Source organism: Medicago sativa, chromosome 8 (assembly GCF_051527215.1).
Source record: "Medicago sativa cultivar Bolivia chromosome 8, Bolivia_mono, whole genome shotgun sequence".
Lineage (NCBI taxonomy): Eukaryota > Viridiplantae > Streptophyta > Magnoliopsida > Fabales > Fabaceae > Medicago > Medicago sativa.
In genome coordinates this window covers 53,823,950-53,842,471 of record NC_140756.1, presented here as the reverse complement: position 1 = coordinate 53,842,471, position 18,522 = coordinate 53,823,950, and the positions used below count along the sequence as shown (strand labels likewise).

Sequence of the window (18,522 nt, the reverse complement as noted above, 5' to 3'; positions counted from 1 at the left end):
GCTAAACAAGGATCTTTCGTTACAAAAGACACAAAAAGTAAATTGTAAATAGTTTTTAACTTTTCAGATATTTAGAAGTTGAATTATAGAAAAATTTGTTTTGATTGAGATTAAGATTCAGTTTGTTTGTTATTTTAAAAAAGATCAAGTTCGCGTATTTTATAAAGTGGGTTTGTTTTAATTTGTTTTTAATAGAGAAAAAATTGGGGAAGGTTTATGATTTTATTTTTGGTACACATTAACTTTCATAACATAATTAGCTCCTGATTTTTTTTGTAACGGTATTAGTATGTGCACACTGTGTATATAAATACCCTCTATAAACCCTAAAACACTCACTCAATCACACACACTCCTCACTACCAAAAAAAAAATCACACCCTCGTCAGTTCTAGTTACCACGCTTGCTGAATCGACGTCGATGGCGGAGGAGTCAAGGATGATGAAACGACTGAAAGCACAAGAAGAATACGACCCTGTCGTCGACAGGTTGAGCAGTCTACCGGACTCGTTGTTATGCCATATCATGTCCTTCCTCCCCACAAAAACTTCCGTTACTACGATGAGCCTTGTCTCTCACAGGTATCTTCATCTCTGGAAGGATCTTCAGGTCTTGTATTTCGACTTTCACCACACAACGTTCCAAACAGTTTCATCATTAGTAAACTCTGTTCTAGTCCTCCGCAAATCCCGCGACATTCAAAACTTCCATCTCACTTTCGCCTTTGATCGCCTTCAAAGGGGTTGTGTTCTTGAAAAGTTACAATCCAAGAATGCTGAAGCGTGGATCCTTGCTGCCATTGGACCCCACCTTCAACAACTTTATCTCAATGTTGATGGTTGTATAGATATCCCTCGTTCACTCTTTATCAATTGCACCAACCTCGTTTCCCTCAGGTAACTTCTGTTTTTAAATTAATTTTTAATCCCATCTTAATTGCAGGATACTCATGTTTTAATGTCCAAACACACTTTCACTTTTGAATCATATTTTTTCTAATACTGCAGTCTTCACGGTTCAATCGAAACGATGCACTGCAATATTAACAGTGCAAATTCCGTTTATTTTCCATCACTGAAGATGTTGTCTCTCGGCAATGATATTGTGGATCAGAACGAATTAGTTTTCTTTCTCGCTGGCTGCCCCAGGCTGGAGACTTTGCAGGTTTACGTTTACCTTTCTTCCGATGATGACATGTCTTTGACCAAAGTTCTAGTGACACCTTCCTCCAGCTCGAACAGCTTGATATCCACTGATGACAATTTCACCTGGAGTTACTTTAATATAAATGAAGGACGTTTTAAATTGGGCATCGTTGGTAACTTTCGTAATATGGTGGAAGCATTTTTTGATGTTTTTTTCCCGGCTGAAAGTCAATTTGTAGACCCTATTCTCAACCTCATCCAAGATACCAGAAGTGAATTTCATACAAGCCTCATAATTAACTATGAGGATGTTTATCTACAGTTGCATCATTCGATGTCAAAGGTGAAGTTTTACTTTTATGGTTTACATGTTTTTAAATGTGTAGTTTGGTTCTAATATTGCGTCGTCATCACTTGTTGTTATCGTGTATGTGCAGTGGCCAACTCATGCACCTGTTCTAAATTATCCTGAATTTCGCGATTTACATCATTTGAAGTTCATCCTTCCATGTTTCAACTCAAATCTTCTGGTCCATTGTCTTGAGCAATGCCACATGCTTCAAGTTCTCATAATTCAGAGCAACAAGGTTTGTTGGATTTTCAAATTTAATTCAAACATTCTTTGGTCGGTCTATATATACATGCATGTATGTCTCCATTTGTACACAAATATATTTTTGAGTCACGGCTTGGTGTCCCTTGTTGCTCATAGGAGGAACAACCACCATTGAGAACATGGCAGCCGGAGTCAACAAGAGTTTCTGAATGTCTCAAGTCCCACCTGACCTATATTCACATAGAAGGATATCAAGGACTTGAAGATGAGCTGACATTTGCTAAATATATTTTGCGGAACGGACTTGTTTTGGAGACAATGCTTGTTTTTGTTGATATTTCAATGGACATAACAAACAAGTACCATTCTATCAAAAGATTAACAAATGTATCGAAGGGCTCTGTCAGATGCCAACTTAAATTTGACCCAGATGTTTCTTCTTAAGGTAAAAACTCTCCGTCTCTTTTTTATCCGTCCTAGTTAATTGAAGTTAATTAAGGCTGAATTTTGTAATAACTTGCTGTCACTATTACCGCATTTTCAACTAGTGTGGCAGAACTACGTAATTCCATATCCCCAATGTAACCAAATTATATTTGATCTATTTGTTTTCTCATAAATATGCTTAAATGAGATCCTTACTTTGTACTACATTAAATTGTTATTCTAGTGTTTCATGTGTAACAATGTTTGATTTAGTATTTTGATCTTTGCAATAGTTGAAATTTGCTAAATTTATAAGGTTGAGAAAGTGATGATCTTTACATGCTTACTGATATTGTTGGAAAAACTTCTAGATTTTGTGCCACTTATGCCAACTTACTGACTTTCTTCTTTTTGCTCTAGTTATTATTGCTAAAAAATCTTAATATATTTGTGTATTTTTTATGTTTGCATAGCAACATTTTCAATTCATTGTATAGTCTAAGATTTTTTTTTTTTGTCGATTACCGAATTACTATTTAGTGAATTCCAAATGCATACCATTTATATTTATATTAATAGTATACGGTAAAATTTATAGTCATACCTGTGAGGACTCCTATAAACTCATTTGAAAACTTAAAATTCTTAATTCGAAGACCCCTCATGTTTATAGTCATACACACCTATGCGGATAATAAGTTTGATTACTTTTTCTGTTCGTTGTCTTATTTTGGAGTGGCCTCTGCTGTTGTTGGCTTCGTTTTCTTATTTCCGACTAAGATCATGTCTGTGTTTGTATAATTTTAAGTTGGCTTAGCATGCATTCCAAAACTCAATTTTGTGAGAAGCAGTAGTTTGGGCAACAGAAGGCGATAGTTGCATCCATTCTCAACTTGCTTTGTCTTGGTTATTAGATAACTTGACTGATTCGAATTATTATAGTAATGCTATATGCAAAGATGTTGGAGTGTGCAAAGCATTACAACAATTTTGTTACAACTTTTCAAACAAACTTATTTTTTTTTATATAGCATTATAACAATTTCACGCATACTCTAAATTAATATAAATCCATGTCCAAAACTAGAACGACTACCATGAACAAGGCTCTCCGAAGGAAATCAAATTCTTCTGATTAAAAATGCGTAACATGTTCCCAGTTTGCACTTCAGAATCACAAGGATAATAACTTACTAGCATCCACAACTTTTCCAAACCCAAAAGATATGAAATACAGGCAACAGTTAATTGTGGTATCTAAGCAAGTCTAAGCAACAGATTTTGACTTCTAACAAAATCCAAAAGCCATCTAAGCAACAGATTTTGACTTCTAACAAAATCCAATAACAATTTTAAGAGCATCACTATTCACTAGGACAACTACAGCATATTGCAATCTTGATATTAGCCAACCAAAAAAAAACATACTAACTGAATTGCAAAATACATATTTGTTCGTTTGCTCCCGGTTTCTCTTTTTACTGAAGCCCCAAATCATATGACCAAAGATGATGCTGCCAGCTTAAGAAATCACGACACTCCAAATGCGGACTGCCAAACATGGAAAGTGTTATTCAAATTCCGTAAAGTTTACAACCAAATAATTGCTTAACATCTGAATTAATTAACTAATTATAAGACAAAATTAATTAACCATATTATAACAGAGGGTGCTTCATTGACAAAGGTGATGTAGATACATCAAAGTGCACTTTCCCTTATTGAAGGACAAAATTGAGGCCTTAACCTATAGCTATGTCAGTCAAACACAAACAACTTTCAAATCAAACACAGTTTGTGTAAACTTTGTACTCAAATTTCCCATGAATTGGTAAACATCAAAATTGATTGCTTGTTTTTAACACAAAATCAAACAAATACATAACATAGGTGACAATGAAACTTTAATCAACCAAAAGCTTTAAATACCAGTATACATTTAATCCCAATTAGGAATTATAATGAGAAACTAACTAAATCAAATAAAATTTGGATACTTCGGGGGTTTCGAGTTAAGCATTTCAGCCACAATATAGTTGAAAATGTGACCACTGACCACTAGTGACATGCTTGTAAAAACACGAGGTACGTCTAATTTTGTTGGAAATCACATAATCAGGAGAGGAAAGTAAAAACAAAGCTTGATGGCTTGAAGTTTGAGAGAAATTCTCACACGAAATCATATTGAACAGATGATGAAATGAGTACAAGGCTCTATCATTTCTATAATCTTATAAGACACTAATCACCTCACTCACTATCCATTATCTACTCTAACTAACTAACTAAACAACGGAAAAGATTTTTTTGTAAAGGCAAAACAACATTTCATTAAGTAAAAGAAAAAGACCAAGATGGATCAAAGAAAATTAGGATACATTGGGGATATAGAAAATTATGTAGTTCCACTACAGTAATTGAAAATATGGTGAAACTAACATGCATGTAAGAATACTAAGCACATTCAATTGTCAAGAACTCAAGACTAAAGCCAGTCTAAATTAACACCTTCAACTGTCAAGAGAGTGAGAGTTTTCACCTTAAGGAGATATAACATGGTTAAATTTAAGTTGACACGTGGAAGAACCAATTGTTATCTCAGATAATCTTTTGAACGAGCAGTCCTTGTTTGTTTTGTCCATTGAAATATCAAAGAAAATAAGCACTGTCTCCAAAACAAGCCCGTTCCGCAAAATATATTCAACAAATGTTAACTCATCTTCAAGTCCTTGATATCCTTGTACGTGAATATATGTCAGGTGGGATTTGAGACATTCAGAAACTGTTGACTCTGGCTGCCATGTTTTCAATGGTGGTGGTTCCTCCTACCAGCAACAAGAGACACCATGCCATGACTCAAAAATATATTTTTGCACAGATAGATTGCATGCATATATAGACAAACCAGACATATATTAAATTAAACTTGAGAAGTCAACATACCTTGCTGCTCTGAATGATGAGAACTCGAAGCTTGTGGCATTTCTCAAGCACATGGACCAGAAGATTTGAGTTGAAACATGGAAGAATGAACTTTAGACGATCTAATTTGCGAAACTCTGGATACCTTAGAACAGGGGCAGAAAGTGGCCACTGATTGTACATGATAACAAGCGATGGTGCGGTGCAATATTAGTACCAACTACGTATATCAAAAACATATAATGCATAACAACCAATTACTAGCATTAGCCAGTCAAAAATAAAAACAATGAAATAAATTTAGATGAAGTAAATTTCCAAATTCTGGATAAGTTATAATGGGCAGGAAGTGGGCACTGCTTGTACACGATAACAACAGGCGATGGTGCAATATTAGTACCAACTACGTACATCAAAAAACATATAAACCATAAGAACTAATTACTAACATTTTCCATTCAAAAATAAAAACTTCACCTTTGATGTCAAATGACGCGAAAGTAGAGAAATATCATATTGGTCATCTCGGATGTCTTTGAGAATAGGGTCGAAAAATTCGCCTTCACCTGGGGAAAGGACATCGAGAAATGCTTCCACCATATTATTAAAGTTTCCAATGATGCCCAATGTGACACGGGGATCTATATCTAACTTAAAATAAGTCCAAGTGAAATTGTGATTGGTAGATTTCAATCTCTTGGAGCTGGAGGAAGGTGGAACAGGAACGTTGGTCAAAGATATGTCTTTATAGCAAAAGTAATCACAATCCAGTGTTTCCAGCACGGGGCAGACGGAGAGAAAGGAAACTATTGGATCCACAGCATCGAAGTCGAGTAGATACAGCTTCTTCAGTGATGGAAAATGAAATGAACAATGTTGAACTTTAATTTTGATTTCTACACACGTAAGACTGCAGTGTTTTCAAGAGACAAGAGAGATTGTATATAACATTGTCTATTTGAAGATAATATGTAAAATTTATACCAAAATTGATTTCCAGCATTAAGACATGAGTATTTTGGCAATTTCATAGGATTAAAACAATTTTGAAACAGAAGTCAGACCTATGAAGCACACACACGCTAGACACAACACTAATACATGGATAAAAATTTGGAAAACTAAATAATTCAATGTAATCACAAGTGTTGGTGTCGGACACCGGGACATGCATTCAATCAGAAGTCTCCGTGCAAACCAATTCTACTTATTTAAAGGTTTTTGAATGAAACTAGCTATTAGCGAAAACAAATTAGATTACCTGAGGGAAACGAGGTTGTTGCAGTTGATGAAGAGGGTAGAAGAGAGTTCAACAAAGTCATGAGTGGAGAGATAGAGTTCTTCAAGGTGGGGCCCAGTAGCAGTACGGATCCATAACTTAAACATGTTTTCCCAATCCGGAAAATGAAAACAGACATCGAGACAAAATTTTCGAATGTTGGGGAATCTGCGGAGGGTGAGCACAGTGTTGACGAATAATGGAAAGTCATTGAACTCTACGTCTTCGTCCTCATCGATAAAGTGGAAGACTTGTAGCTGCTGCCAGAGGTGGCGCCACCTACGAGACACAAGACTCATAGTCCTCACAGAGGTAATGGTCGGACTCGGAAGGAAGGACAATATATGGCAAAGTATACAGTCCGGTAAACTACTAATCCTGTCTGTGAAATCCTCCTCCTCCTCCTCCTCCACCTCTTCTTTTCGTGGTTCAACGCTTGACTCTGTCATCGTTGATTCCAAATTTGTGTTCCTCCTAATTCAACAAATTTGAACTATGTAGTAATCCATTTGGAGTTAAGAAAAACAAATGCAGTATAAATACCGGCCGGAAGATAATGTGACCAAGCCAATCAAACCGCCGTTCTGGAGACAATCTCCACTGCCGTTCGTCGGACAAATACCGGATCTATCGCACCGTTTCGTTGGTCTATTTGCGCATGGATATCTTTATAAAGATGGATAGACACCCTTGATACGCGACTAAAATATTTATAAGCTACAAATATGGTCACGCAGCTATAATACGCGTTACCGCTATTTTTCTATTTAGTTAACCAAATAAATTCTGGAAAATTAGTGGTCATACAACTAAAGAAACGTGGTCAAACATACCATATATTTAGTTAATTGATATAAAAAATTTCAGAGTGGTACAAATTGGTGTATACATTAAAGATGTATATCTATCATTGCTCATTGAATAAACACCAAATTGATTCTTGTCTTTGTAGGTCATTCCCAAATTAATCCTTGACTTTTTTAATATTTGAAAATCTCTTTGTAAAAAAATTCTCAATTTAGCCCATTATGATGTGATAAAAACATAAACACAAAATTTAATTGAGAAATTTTAATCAAAGACTAGTTTGAAATATTAATAAAGTCAAAAACTATTTATAATGAAAGAAAAAAAAAGGTGGAATTAATACTTCATTCGTCTCACAATAATTGTCTTTTTACTATTTTTTCTTTTTCTCAAAATAATTGTCACCTTAAAATACTAATGCAACATTTATTTTTTTCATTATTATACCCTTATTTATTGAATTTCATTCAACTTAACTACTCCACTAACTACAATTAATAAGAATGTTTTGGTAAATAATACTAATTTTATCATCAAAATCAACACAATTAATCATTTTTTTAATAATCGTACATAAACCTTAAATGACTATTATTTAGAGACGGGTGGAGTAGAGTAGTTGTAAGTTTAATGTGTTTAAAATTGTTTCCACCCATTTGATGCGTGCAAAACCGAAGCATGTAAGGTCACGGGCCCCTATTAATCTATTATTGTGATCTGACTTAGCAAAAGCATTTGCATGCAAGCACACAGGGTTGTGTTATTGTGATTTGACCTTGCAGCATGAAATGACATGCATGTTTAATTCCTGCAAACATGTTTCCCACAAAGCTCGTTTATTTCTATTTTAATTTTTTAGTCTAGGTTTAAGTCATATTTATCATTTCTGATTTAATATTTCGCATAGCATTTAGGAAGTTGTAGTAAAAATAACAATTGTTATAATATCTACATTAGATCGAGCCTAGTTTTAATTAGGTTAATTTTAAGAGTCAGTTTGTTTAATTTTGTATTTAGGATTATTATTAGCATTTAATAATAAGAGTCATAGAATCTTAGGTTTTATTAGTAACAACATTAGGTATTGACTATAATAGTTAATTTAGGTCGAGCCTACATAGAGTCAACTAACCACATAAGAATTAAACCTAAGCCTAATTTAAATTTAAAATCAATCGCAAACTTATTCTTGTTAGGAAATTTTCTTGAACTTGCAATTATTGCGTGAAATAGGCCGTAACCATGGAATCAACCAAAAACACACAATCAATGACAGCTAAAGAGGAGATGGAGGAGCAAAATCTGGAGCAAGTGATCACTTTACTCAAGAAGGTAAAGGTGACTTCTTCTTTTGTGGAAAAGAACAGCAGATTCATTCGGTAGAAGTAAAAAGAGAGAAGCTTCAGACAGAAGACAAGCAACAGGATGATAACGTGCCGCCAGAGTTCAATGCTTTGCATCAAATTCTCAAGCAGCACAAAGTAACTACTGTTCTTCGTATGAAGAAAAAAATCATGGCGGGCCAATCCAATATAAATATGAAAATTGCTTTTTTGACCACAAATACTTCCTAAAAACACATGGAAAATACGTTTTTGCCCTCAGCTGCAGTTAACTACTGTTACGTCTTTCCGACTGCAATTAACTATCGTTGGCTCCCAACCGCGGTTAACTACAGCTGGCTCAGCTGCACTGAAGTTTGGTTCCTTACAGAGCATCAATTGTGATTTTACACGTTTCAGTCGAAAAATCAAAATAAATCGAGGCTTATTTGAAATGCTATGAAACTTTGCGAATCCTCTATATGTATTTTCATAGAGGTGTCTATAAAGTTTCGTAGCATTCCAACTAAGTCTTGATTTATTTTGATTTTTCGACCAAACTGTGCAAAATTGCAACTTATTTCCAAGAGCGAGTCCGGAAAAATCACATAGAGGTTGAATTTTTTCAAAATATTTTGCACACATGTTTAGGACAAAAAACAATCTCCCATAAAAAATTTGAATTTTTCGACATGGGACGGATTAAATATTAATTTTTAACGTGCTAAAATTGAAGACACCAAAACATTAACCTAGAAATCTAATTTTGAGTTTTTTTTTTACAGACATCTCTATGAAACTACAGATAGAGGATTTGCAAATTTTCGTAGTATTTCAACTAAGCCTCAATTTATTTTAATTTTTTACCGAAACGCGTAAAAATCGCAAATATTTTCCCAACTGCGCATCCAAAAAAGTTACAGAGGTTTAATTTTTTTCATATTTTTCTGCACACATTCAAAGGACATAAAAAAACATTTCCCACAAAAAATTTAGAATTTTACGACAACGGACGGATTAAATATGAATTTTTAATGCGCCAAAAACTCAAGAAACCAAAACATCGACCTAAAAATCGAATTTTGAGCTGATTTTTTTGCAGACACCTATAAAAATACACATAGATGATCTGTAAAGTTTCGTAGCATTCCGAATAAGCCTCGATTTATTTTGATTTTTCTACCGAAACGCGTAAAATCACAATTGACTCTATGCCAACAACTGCACTTAAGTGTAGCAAAATCAGTTTGTATTTAACTGCAGCTGGTGTCAGATGTAGTTAATTACTGCTAGGGCAAAAACGTATTTTCCATGTGTTTTTAGGAAGTATTGGTGTCTATGTGAAGACTTGATAACTCCTTATCCATGATTCGTAAGATGTGATCATCAGTGTACTCACAAAATAATCTCGATGTTTCAATGCTATCTCACTTCACACTAAAGTTTAATTACAGATGTTTTAAGAAAAATGTCCTATTGTTTAATGATGTCTCATGATTATGTCACACTTAATAATCCATTTATTCATTTTGGTTTTTGCAATATTAAAAAAACCTTAGTAGATTTTACGGGAAGAAAAATACTTCAATATAAATATGTGAAGAAGACACAAGAAATAGTTTGGGAAGAAAAGTACTTCAATATAAATATGTGAAGAAGACACAAGAAATAGTTTAAATGTATAATTTTTCAATGTATAATTTTCCAATATACATACACAATAATTTTTATTTTTTTGGTCAGGTAGCCTAGTGGCTAGAATTCACCTTTTTCAAGGTGAATAAGTGGGGTGTCCGAGGTTCGAACCCCGGCCCCTGCATATAACAATGCATGTCCCTGGCAACTGAGCTATGCTCACGGGGACACAATATTTTTTTCCAATATACATACACAATAATGATTTGTTTAAAAGGGCGATTGATATTGGATATCAATTAATGGAAGCAAAATTAAATCAAGAAAATTGTCAATGGCTTAGTGGTGAAATTGTTCTCGAGAAGAAGCCATTAAGGATAGCTTGACGGGTTAACATTTATAAATAAGAGATTTTCTGACGGATGCTAAATTTGGGACTCAAATACAAAAGCATTTTCTTTTGCCCAATGTAGAGCTTTCCATTTTCAAAAGGTAGAACATTAGAAACAAAATTGTTCCTTCTAAAACTGCTTTGAGTTTATAGTCAATTCATAACTTCGTATAAGAAACCACAGCCTAATATGATAAACAAGATCGTCTAGTTAGTGCATGATTGAAAACCATTGCTCAATACATGAACCTAGACACCTTCACCTATGTAACAGAAGATGATTTGCATTGTAAAATGCCATTTGTGATCTGTGGTTAATAGTATATATTAAGTTAAAGTTTACTCACGAATAAATATTTGAATTTCAATTTGGCCTTATTGGAGAAGTGGCTGCAGAGACTCAAGGTTGAAAAAATAGTTTATTGGAGAAAAAAAGGATATGCATTAGTTATTCTAGTCTATCTCCTAATACACTCTCCAACCATGCGGCATACGGTGATACGGATACCTATTCATATTGAATTCTTTTCTCCAAGTCTTTGAACCATTTCAACTTAACCACTTAAGCTACATTTGAAGGCTAGAGCTCCTATTAGTAAAAAAATAAAAAGTAAAATGTATAGAGTTCCTGATAAAACTAGATTTATGAAAGTTTTTGCATCATAGCCTCATGATCAATGACATACAATATTGACTGGTTATTGCATTGCTGAACAGTTTGATTTTCAAATGAGAACTGTTTCTTCAAAAAAAAAACCATCCAAGAACCTAAACAATAACAATTTCGCGCATAATTAATATTAAATCCAACATTATGATTCATGTCCAGAACTAGAATGACTGCAACAGAGAACAAGGCTCTCTAAAGGAAATCAAATTCTTGTGATTAAAAATGTGTAACATGTTCCCAGTTTGCACTTCAAAATCACAAGGATAATATTTTAGTAGCATCCACAACTTTTTCCAAACACAAAAGATATGAAATAACAATGATGGCATTTTGTGTACCATGTCTTGAATCTTGATATGAGCCAACCAAAAAAACAAACTAACTGAATTGCAAAATACACATTTGTTCGTTTGCTCCCAATTTCTCTTTTTACTGAAGCCCCAAGCATGTGACCAAAGATGATGCTGCCAGCTTAATAAATCACGACACTCCAAATGCGCACTGCCAAACATATCTCAGAAAATGTTATTCAAATCCCAGAAAGTTTACAGCCAAATAATTGCTTAACATCTAAATTAATTAACTAATTATAGGACAAAATTAATTAACCATATTAAAACAGATTGCTTCATTGACAAAGGTGATGTAGATGCATCAAAGTGCACTTTCCCTTATTAAAGGACAAAATTGAGGCCTTAACCTATAGCTATCAGTGTAACACAAACAACTTTCAAATCAAACACAGTTTGTGTAAACTTTGTACTCAAATTTCCCATGAATTGGTAAACATCAAAATTGATTGCTTGTTTAACACAAAATCAAACAGATACATAACATAGATGACAATGAAACTTTAATCAACCAAAAACTTTAAATTCCAGTATACATTTAATCCCAATTAGGAATTATAATGAGAAACTAACTAAAACAAATAAAATTTGGATACTTCGGGGGTTTGGAGTTAAGCATTTCAGCCACAATATAGTTGAAAATGTGACCACTGACCACTAGTGACATGCTTGTAAAAACACAAGGTACGTCTAATTTTGCTGGAAATCGCAAAATCAGGAGAGGAAAGTAAAAACGAAGCTTGATAGCGTGAAGTTTGAGAGAAATTCTCACACAGAATCATATTGAACAGATGATGAAATGAGTACAAGGCTCTATCATTTCTATAATCTTATAAGACACTAGCCACCTCACTCACTATCCATTATCTAATCTAACTAACTAACTAAACAACGGAAAAGTTTTTTTTGTAAAGGCAAAACAACATTTCATCAAGTAAAAGAAAAAGACCAAGATGGATCAAAGAAAATTAGGATACATTGGGGGTATAGAAAATTATGTAGTTCCACTAAAGTAACTGAAAATATGGTGAAACTAACATGCATGTAAGAATACAAAGCACATTCAATTGTCAAGAGAGTGAGAGTTTTCACCTTAAGGAGATATAACAGAGTTAAATTTAAGTTGGCATGTGGCAGAACCCATTGGTATCTCAGATAATCTTTTGAAAGAGCAGTCCTTGTTTGTTTTGTCCATTGAAATATCAAAGAAAATAAGCATTGTCTCCAAAACAAGCCCGTTCCGCAAAATATATTCAACAAATGTTAACTCATCTTCAAGTCCTTGATATCCTTCTATGTGAACATAGGTGAGGTGGGATTTGAGACATTCAGAAACTGTTGACTCCGGCTGCCAGGTTCTCAGTGGTGGTGGTTCCTCCTACCAGCAACAAGAGACGACATGCCATGACTCAAAAATATATTTTCGCACAGATAGATTCATGCATGCATATATAGACAAACTAGACATTGATTAAATTAAAATTGAGAAGTCAACAAACCTTGCTGCTCTGAATGATGAGAACTCGAAGCTTGTGGCATTTCTCAAGCACGTGGACCAGAAGATTTGAGTTGAAACATGGAAGAATGAACTTTAGATGATCTAATTTGTGAAACTCTGGATAACTTAGAACAGGGGCAGAAAGTGGCCACTGCTTGTACATGATAACAAGCGATGGTGCAATATTAGTACCAACTACGTATATCAAAAAACATATAAAGCATAACAACTAATTACTAGCATTAGCCATTCAAAATAAAACATAAAAACAAGGAAATAAATTTAGATGAAGTAAATTTCTAAATTCAGGATAAGTTATAACAGGGGTAGGAAGTGGGCACTGCTTGTACACGATAACAACAGGTGATGGTGCAATATTAGTACCAACTACGTATCTCAAAAAACATCTAAACCATAAGAACTAATTACTAACATTTTCCATTCAAACAAAAAAAAAAACTTCACCTTTGATGTCAAATGACGCGAAAGTAGAGAAATTTCATATTTGTAATCTCGGATGTCTTTGAGAATAGGGTCGACAAATTCGTCTTCATCGGAGGAAATGACATCGAGAAATACTTCCACCATACTATTAAAGTTTCCAATGATGCCCAATGTGACACGGGGATCTATATCTAACTCAAAATAAGTCCAATTAAAATTGTGATTTGTGGATTTCAATCTGTTGGAGCTGGAGGAAGGTGGGACGGGAACTTTGGTCAAAGATATGTCTATATTGTAAAAGGGCATTTCCAGAGTTTCCAGCACGGGGCAGGCAGAGAGAAAGGAAACTATTGGATTCACATTGTCGTACCTGCATAGTAGGAGGTTCTTCCCATGACTTAAACATGTTTTCCCAATCCGGAAAAGTAAAACAGAGAACGAGACAAAATTTTCGAATGTTGGGGAATCTGCGGAGGGTGGGCACAGTGTTGACGAACAATGGAAAGTCGTTGAAATCTACGTCGTCGTTCTCGTCTATAAAGAGGAAGACTTGTAGCTGCTGCCAGAGGTGGCGCCACCTACGAGACACAAGACTCATAGTCCTCACAGAGGTAATGGTCGGACTCGGGAGGAAGGACATTATATGGCAAAGTATACAATCCGGTAAACTACTAATCCTGTCTGTGAAATCATCCTCCTCCTCCTCCTCTTCTTCTTCTTCTTCTTTCCGTGGTTCCACGCTTGACTCTGCCATCGTTGATTCCAAATTTGTGTTCCTCCTAATTCAACAAATTTGAACTATCCATTTGGGGTTAAGAAAAACAAATGCAGTATAAATACCAGCCGGAAGATAATGTGACCAAGCCAATCAAACCGCCGTTCTGGAGACAATCTCCACTGCCGTTCGTCGGACAAATACCGGATCTATCGCACCGCTCTTATCTGGTTGGTCTCTTCTGCGCAGAGATTGGATATTTACGATTACGTTTAGGTTTTGATCGAGTGTTTCTTTTCATATTATAAGCTTTTTTGTGTCGTACCGTCCGATTAATCTTAAAGTTGAATTTTATGGTTGGCACAATCCTATCTTTTTTTTTAGTACACGAGGGCCGAAGCCCAAAAGAAAAATTAAACAATTAAACGAGCATTTCTAGGCATATAAACTCTAAAGATGTCATCAAAGAGGAGACTATTGAGCTCACTAGAAGGGGTCTCCAAAATAGTAAAATTCCATGAATCCATGGTAAGGATGAAGTTGGCAAGTCAATCAACACTTCTGTTGTCTTCTCTCAAAGTGTGATGAACCTAAATCCGCCCATTACGATTCAAAATATTTTGAATACGCCGAATGAGCACAGGGGTTGTCTCATTCATCTTGCAATTATTTGTTATCATGTCAAAAGCAACTTTGAATCACTTTCAACGCAAAGCTGAGAAATACCGTCCCTCCAAGCCAACTCTAGACCAAGGTACATACCCCACATCTCTGCATGAAGAGCATCACAAGCGCCAATCTTGCGGACAAAACCTTTGATCCATCTACCATTAGCATCCCGAAGTAAGCCTCAACAACCCGAGCGATCTCCATTCTCTTTGCAAGCTCCATCACAATTGAGTTTGATCCATCCCTCTTGAGGATATTTCCAGCCAATATAAATTGTTTCAGTGTGTCGAAGATCCATTTGAAAATGATTAAGTGTACAATCTTCAATATCACTTGTAAACTTTTGGATGATACTTGTGGGATTCTCCGGCCTCTGGAAATTTTCCTCGAAGACTGACTTGTTCCGCCATTTCAAAATATACCAGCAAGTAGTCATGAAAGTTGTCTTCCACTTAGAGTTGAGATCTCTGTTTTGACGCTTGTTGAGGTTTGTAAAAACCTAATTCCTGCAATCAAAGGAAAAAAAAAAGTCAGTTATACAATCTGAAGGTACAAGTCTGATCCATACCTGAGTTGCATAAGTGCAGTCTCTGAGTACATGAAGAGTAGTTTCATCCTCACTCCCACAACAAGGACAAATTGGGGATATGCCAACACCCCATCTACTTTGACGATAATTAGTTAAAATGCGATCGTGAGCAACCAACCAAATGAAGGTTTGAATACGTTGCGGACCCTTCCAATTCCACAAACTTTTCCAATCCCTTTCGGTATTAGCATGATTTCCGTCTTTCATGTCGTAAGCACTTTGGACCGAGAATTGTCGCGTACTCGTGCCTCCCCAACCAATAATATCAAGACCATCACCACTAGAAGGAGCAGGGAGAGCTAACACCTTTTCAGCTATGTTGTTAGGCAAGTTATCAAAAAGGAAATTTTGATCCCAATTACCAGAAGAACTCATCACATCCCTGACAAGAAGAGTGGTATCCACATACGAATTTGTCGCTAGAGAAATGAGGGAATTGTTGTTTGGACCTCACTTATCCAACCAGAAATTGACATTATTACCATCTCTTATTTGCCAGATGATGTTTCTTTGAAAATCATCCCACACCTTAGTAAGAGCTTTCCATAAAGGAGAATCATAAGGTTGAGAGTTTATAGTTATCTTCAAATCATTATTTCTCCTATACTTACTATATAACACCCTGCATCAAAGGTCATTAGGCTTGTTAATAAGGTTCCATATGATTTTAATGAGGAAAGCCTCATTCATCAAATGAGGCCTTTTAAATCCAAGACCCCCATCCTTCTTGGGTAAACAACAGGTATCCCAACTAATCAAATGAGCTTTGCGGATATGTTCTGTATCCCCCCAAACAAAACCTCTTTGGATTTTTTCCATCTCACTGCAAATAGCATTAGGTAGCTTAGCATACTCCATATGATAATAAGGAATAGAACTAAGGACAAACTTTGAAAGAGTAATTCTGTCTGCAAGACTCAAACATTGTTGCTTCCATCCACTAAGTCTATTCTGAATTTTGTTGATGATGTGGCTGAAATTTCCCCTGGAAGTTCTTCCTGGAGCTATGTTAGCTCCAAGATACCTGCCTAAACTATTAGCTTGAGTGAAACTTGTGTGTTGCAAAATATCCTGACGGAACTGGTTGTCCACATTTTTTGAGAAGAAAATTTTAGTCTTTTGGCCATTAATACGTTGCCCAGAAGCTTGACAAAACATATCCAAATAATGCATCACACAATGTGTCTTCTCAATAGAAGCCTCTACAAAAAGAAGAAGATCGTCAGCAAAAAGAAGGTGAGAAATTTGAGGGCCATACCTACCTGCCCGCATTGGTTTCCAATACTGAGCTTCCACCCGGTCTGAAATGATATGAGACAATCACTCCATGCAAATAACAAAAAGGTAAGGGGAGAGAGGGTCTACTTGACGAATTCCTCTAGTGGGAGTGAAAGTGTCAGTTTTGTCCCCATTCCACAAAATTTTGTAACTAGGCGAAGATATGCAATCACAGATAATTTGAATGAGATTAGGAGGGAATTTACATTCCTCTAAGCAATTCTCCACAAAATTCCAATTGATGCGATCATAAGCTTTTTCTAGGTCAATTTTGATGGACATGAACATCTTGTTGCCTTTCATTCTAGCCATGGAATGTACCATCTCTTGAGCCACAATAATATTATGGTGGATACTTCTACCTGGAATAAAACTGGACTGATACGGAGAAATAATACCATCAAGCAACGGCTTGATTCTGTTGACAATAACCTTTGAAATTATCTTATAAATAACATTACATAAAGCAATAGGTTTAAATTGAGAGACAAATTCAGGTTTATCAATCTTAGGGATCATCATAATGTGAGTATTATTAATAGAAGATATAAGAGAAGGGTTAACCCAATTAACATAGTAATCACGCACAATGTTTTTTAGATGATCGGGGTCATCAACCCAACCCCCTTCACTGTCTCGAAGAGTCAAAAATTTGTTTTTCCTTCTTCTGACAAAGGTTTGAGAATGGTAGTACTTCGTATTACGATCTCCATAAGCTATCCATTGACTGTGCGACTTCTGAAACCACAAGCACTCCTCTTGATACAAAGTAGTTGCAAGTTGGTCTTGTAAATCTTTCTCCAAAGAATCAAGGAAATTGATGTAACCATATCTAGGACTATTTTGGATACCATTCAATCTAGATAATAACTCCCTTTTCCTTCTGAAAATGTTGCCAAAAACCTCTTGGTTCCATTCTTTCAGGTTAGGAGTCAAATCATGCAGAAGGTGTAGAAAATCTCTACCTCTAGTCCACTTGTTATTTAAAAAAGTATGAAAGTTTATGTGAGTTAACCAGGCAGCCTCAAACCTGAAAGGACGATTACCCCCATTGTGCGGATGATGTAGTATCAAAAGTAAGTATTTTTGTTATCGTCTCCACAGGGACTGGTGCGATATTCTAAGCCATTCAACAATCGATATCATTCTAAGCTATAGTTTGATTTGTTGTTTGTTTAAAACGATGGAAACTAAATTGCGAAGATAAAAATGGAGAGTAATAAGGCGTAAAAATGTTGGAATTAGAGTTCCTTGGTTAAGCGTCAAACATAACCTAATAATCACATATATGGATTCTAGCGTTTTTCCGATATTATCACGTATCGCTCAACAAGACTATTCGTGTCCAAATATTCTTGTGAAATCAATTGTATTGTTCAATCGTTGATTTCCCAAACTATTATACAATCCAATAGTCGATCGTATCGTTTAATTGACGATTTCTCCATCTATTAAACGATCCGAAAGCTTTAAGTCCCGATACTTTGTGTGATTATCAAAACATTGATTCCATGTCTAGAACCATTGTTTTGATAGATGAATATTCTAAACATAGATTCAAAAGTACTTTTCAATAACAATTAAATCAAAGATAGGAAATGAATTGCAAGAATAACTTCAATATCATGTAAATTGCTAGAATCATATATTGAAAGATCAAAAGATTACATTATCAACTTAATCAAGTACCTCTAATCCCAACTAAGGAGATTTAGTTCATCATTGTCATGAGAACATTACAAAAGTGGAAAGAAAGATGAAGATCCATGCCAAGAACTTAATTTCTCCAAGAATCTTGATGAATCCACACTCAAACACCCTTGCT

General features: G+C 35.2%; 1 protein-coding gene and 2 pseudogenes across 2 annotated transcripts; 1 reads left to right on the top strand and 2 right to left on the bottom strand.

Moving 5' to 3' along the window:
- The first annotated feature begins 421 nt into the window (after positions 1 to 421).
- On the top strand, positions 422 to 2,146 carry LOC146899544 (F-box/FBD/LRR-repeat protein At4g26340-like; annotated as a pseudogene).
- Positions 2,147 to 3,238: 1,092 nt separating this feature from the next.
- LOC146899543 (putative FBD-associated F-box protein At5g50270) lies at positions 3,239 to 7,011 on the bottom strand. Its single transcript, XM_085738581.1, has 5 exons — positions 6,312 to 7,011; positions 5,528 to 5,960; positions 5,072 to 5,221; positions 4,668 to 4,953; positions 3,239 to 3,679 (listed from the first exon to the last, which is right to left on the bottom strand). Exons 1-4 carry the CDS (start codon positions 6,776 to 6,778, stop codon positions 4,669 to 4,671), a joined length of 1,335 nt encoding a protein of 444 aa, XP_085594707.1. The 5' UTR covers positions 6,779 to 7,011; the 3' UTR covers positions 3,239 to 3,679; position 4,668.
- Positions 7,012 to 11,347: 4,336 nt separating this feature from the next.
- On the bottom strand, positions 11,348 to 14,394 carry LOC146899542 (putative FBD-associated F-box protein At5g56430; annotated as a pseudogene). The gene is made up of 5 exons (XR_015023906.1): positions 14,287 to 14,394; positions 13,468 to 14,225; positions 13,004 to 13,153; positions 12,597 to 12,882; positions 11,348 to 11,655 (listed from the first exon to the last, which is right to left on the bottom strand). The product of XR_015023906.1 is annotated as a putative FBD-associated F-box protein At5g56430 (transcript).
- Between the last annotated feature and the right edge of the window lie 4,128 nt (positions 14,395 to 18,522).

What these genes read in the sequence shown, in the direction of transcription:
- LOC146899543 (XM_085738581.1), bottom strand. Translation starts at nt 6,778, where the DNA reads ATGACAGAGTCAAGCGTTGAACCACGAAAAGAAGAGGTGGAGGAGGAG. An exon ending in AACAACCTCGTTTCCCTCAG is followed by an intron (nt 5,961 to 6,311) that starts GTAATCTAATTT and finishes AAAACACTGCAG; the next exon opens with TCTTACGTGTGTAGAAATCA. An exon ending in CGCGTCATTTGACATCAAAG is followed by an intron (nt 5,222 to 5,527) that starts GTGAAGTTTTTA and finishes ATGTACAATCAG; the next exon opens with TGGCCACTTTCTGCCCCTGT.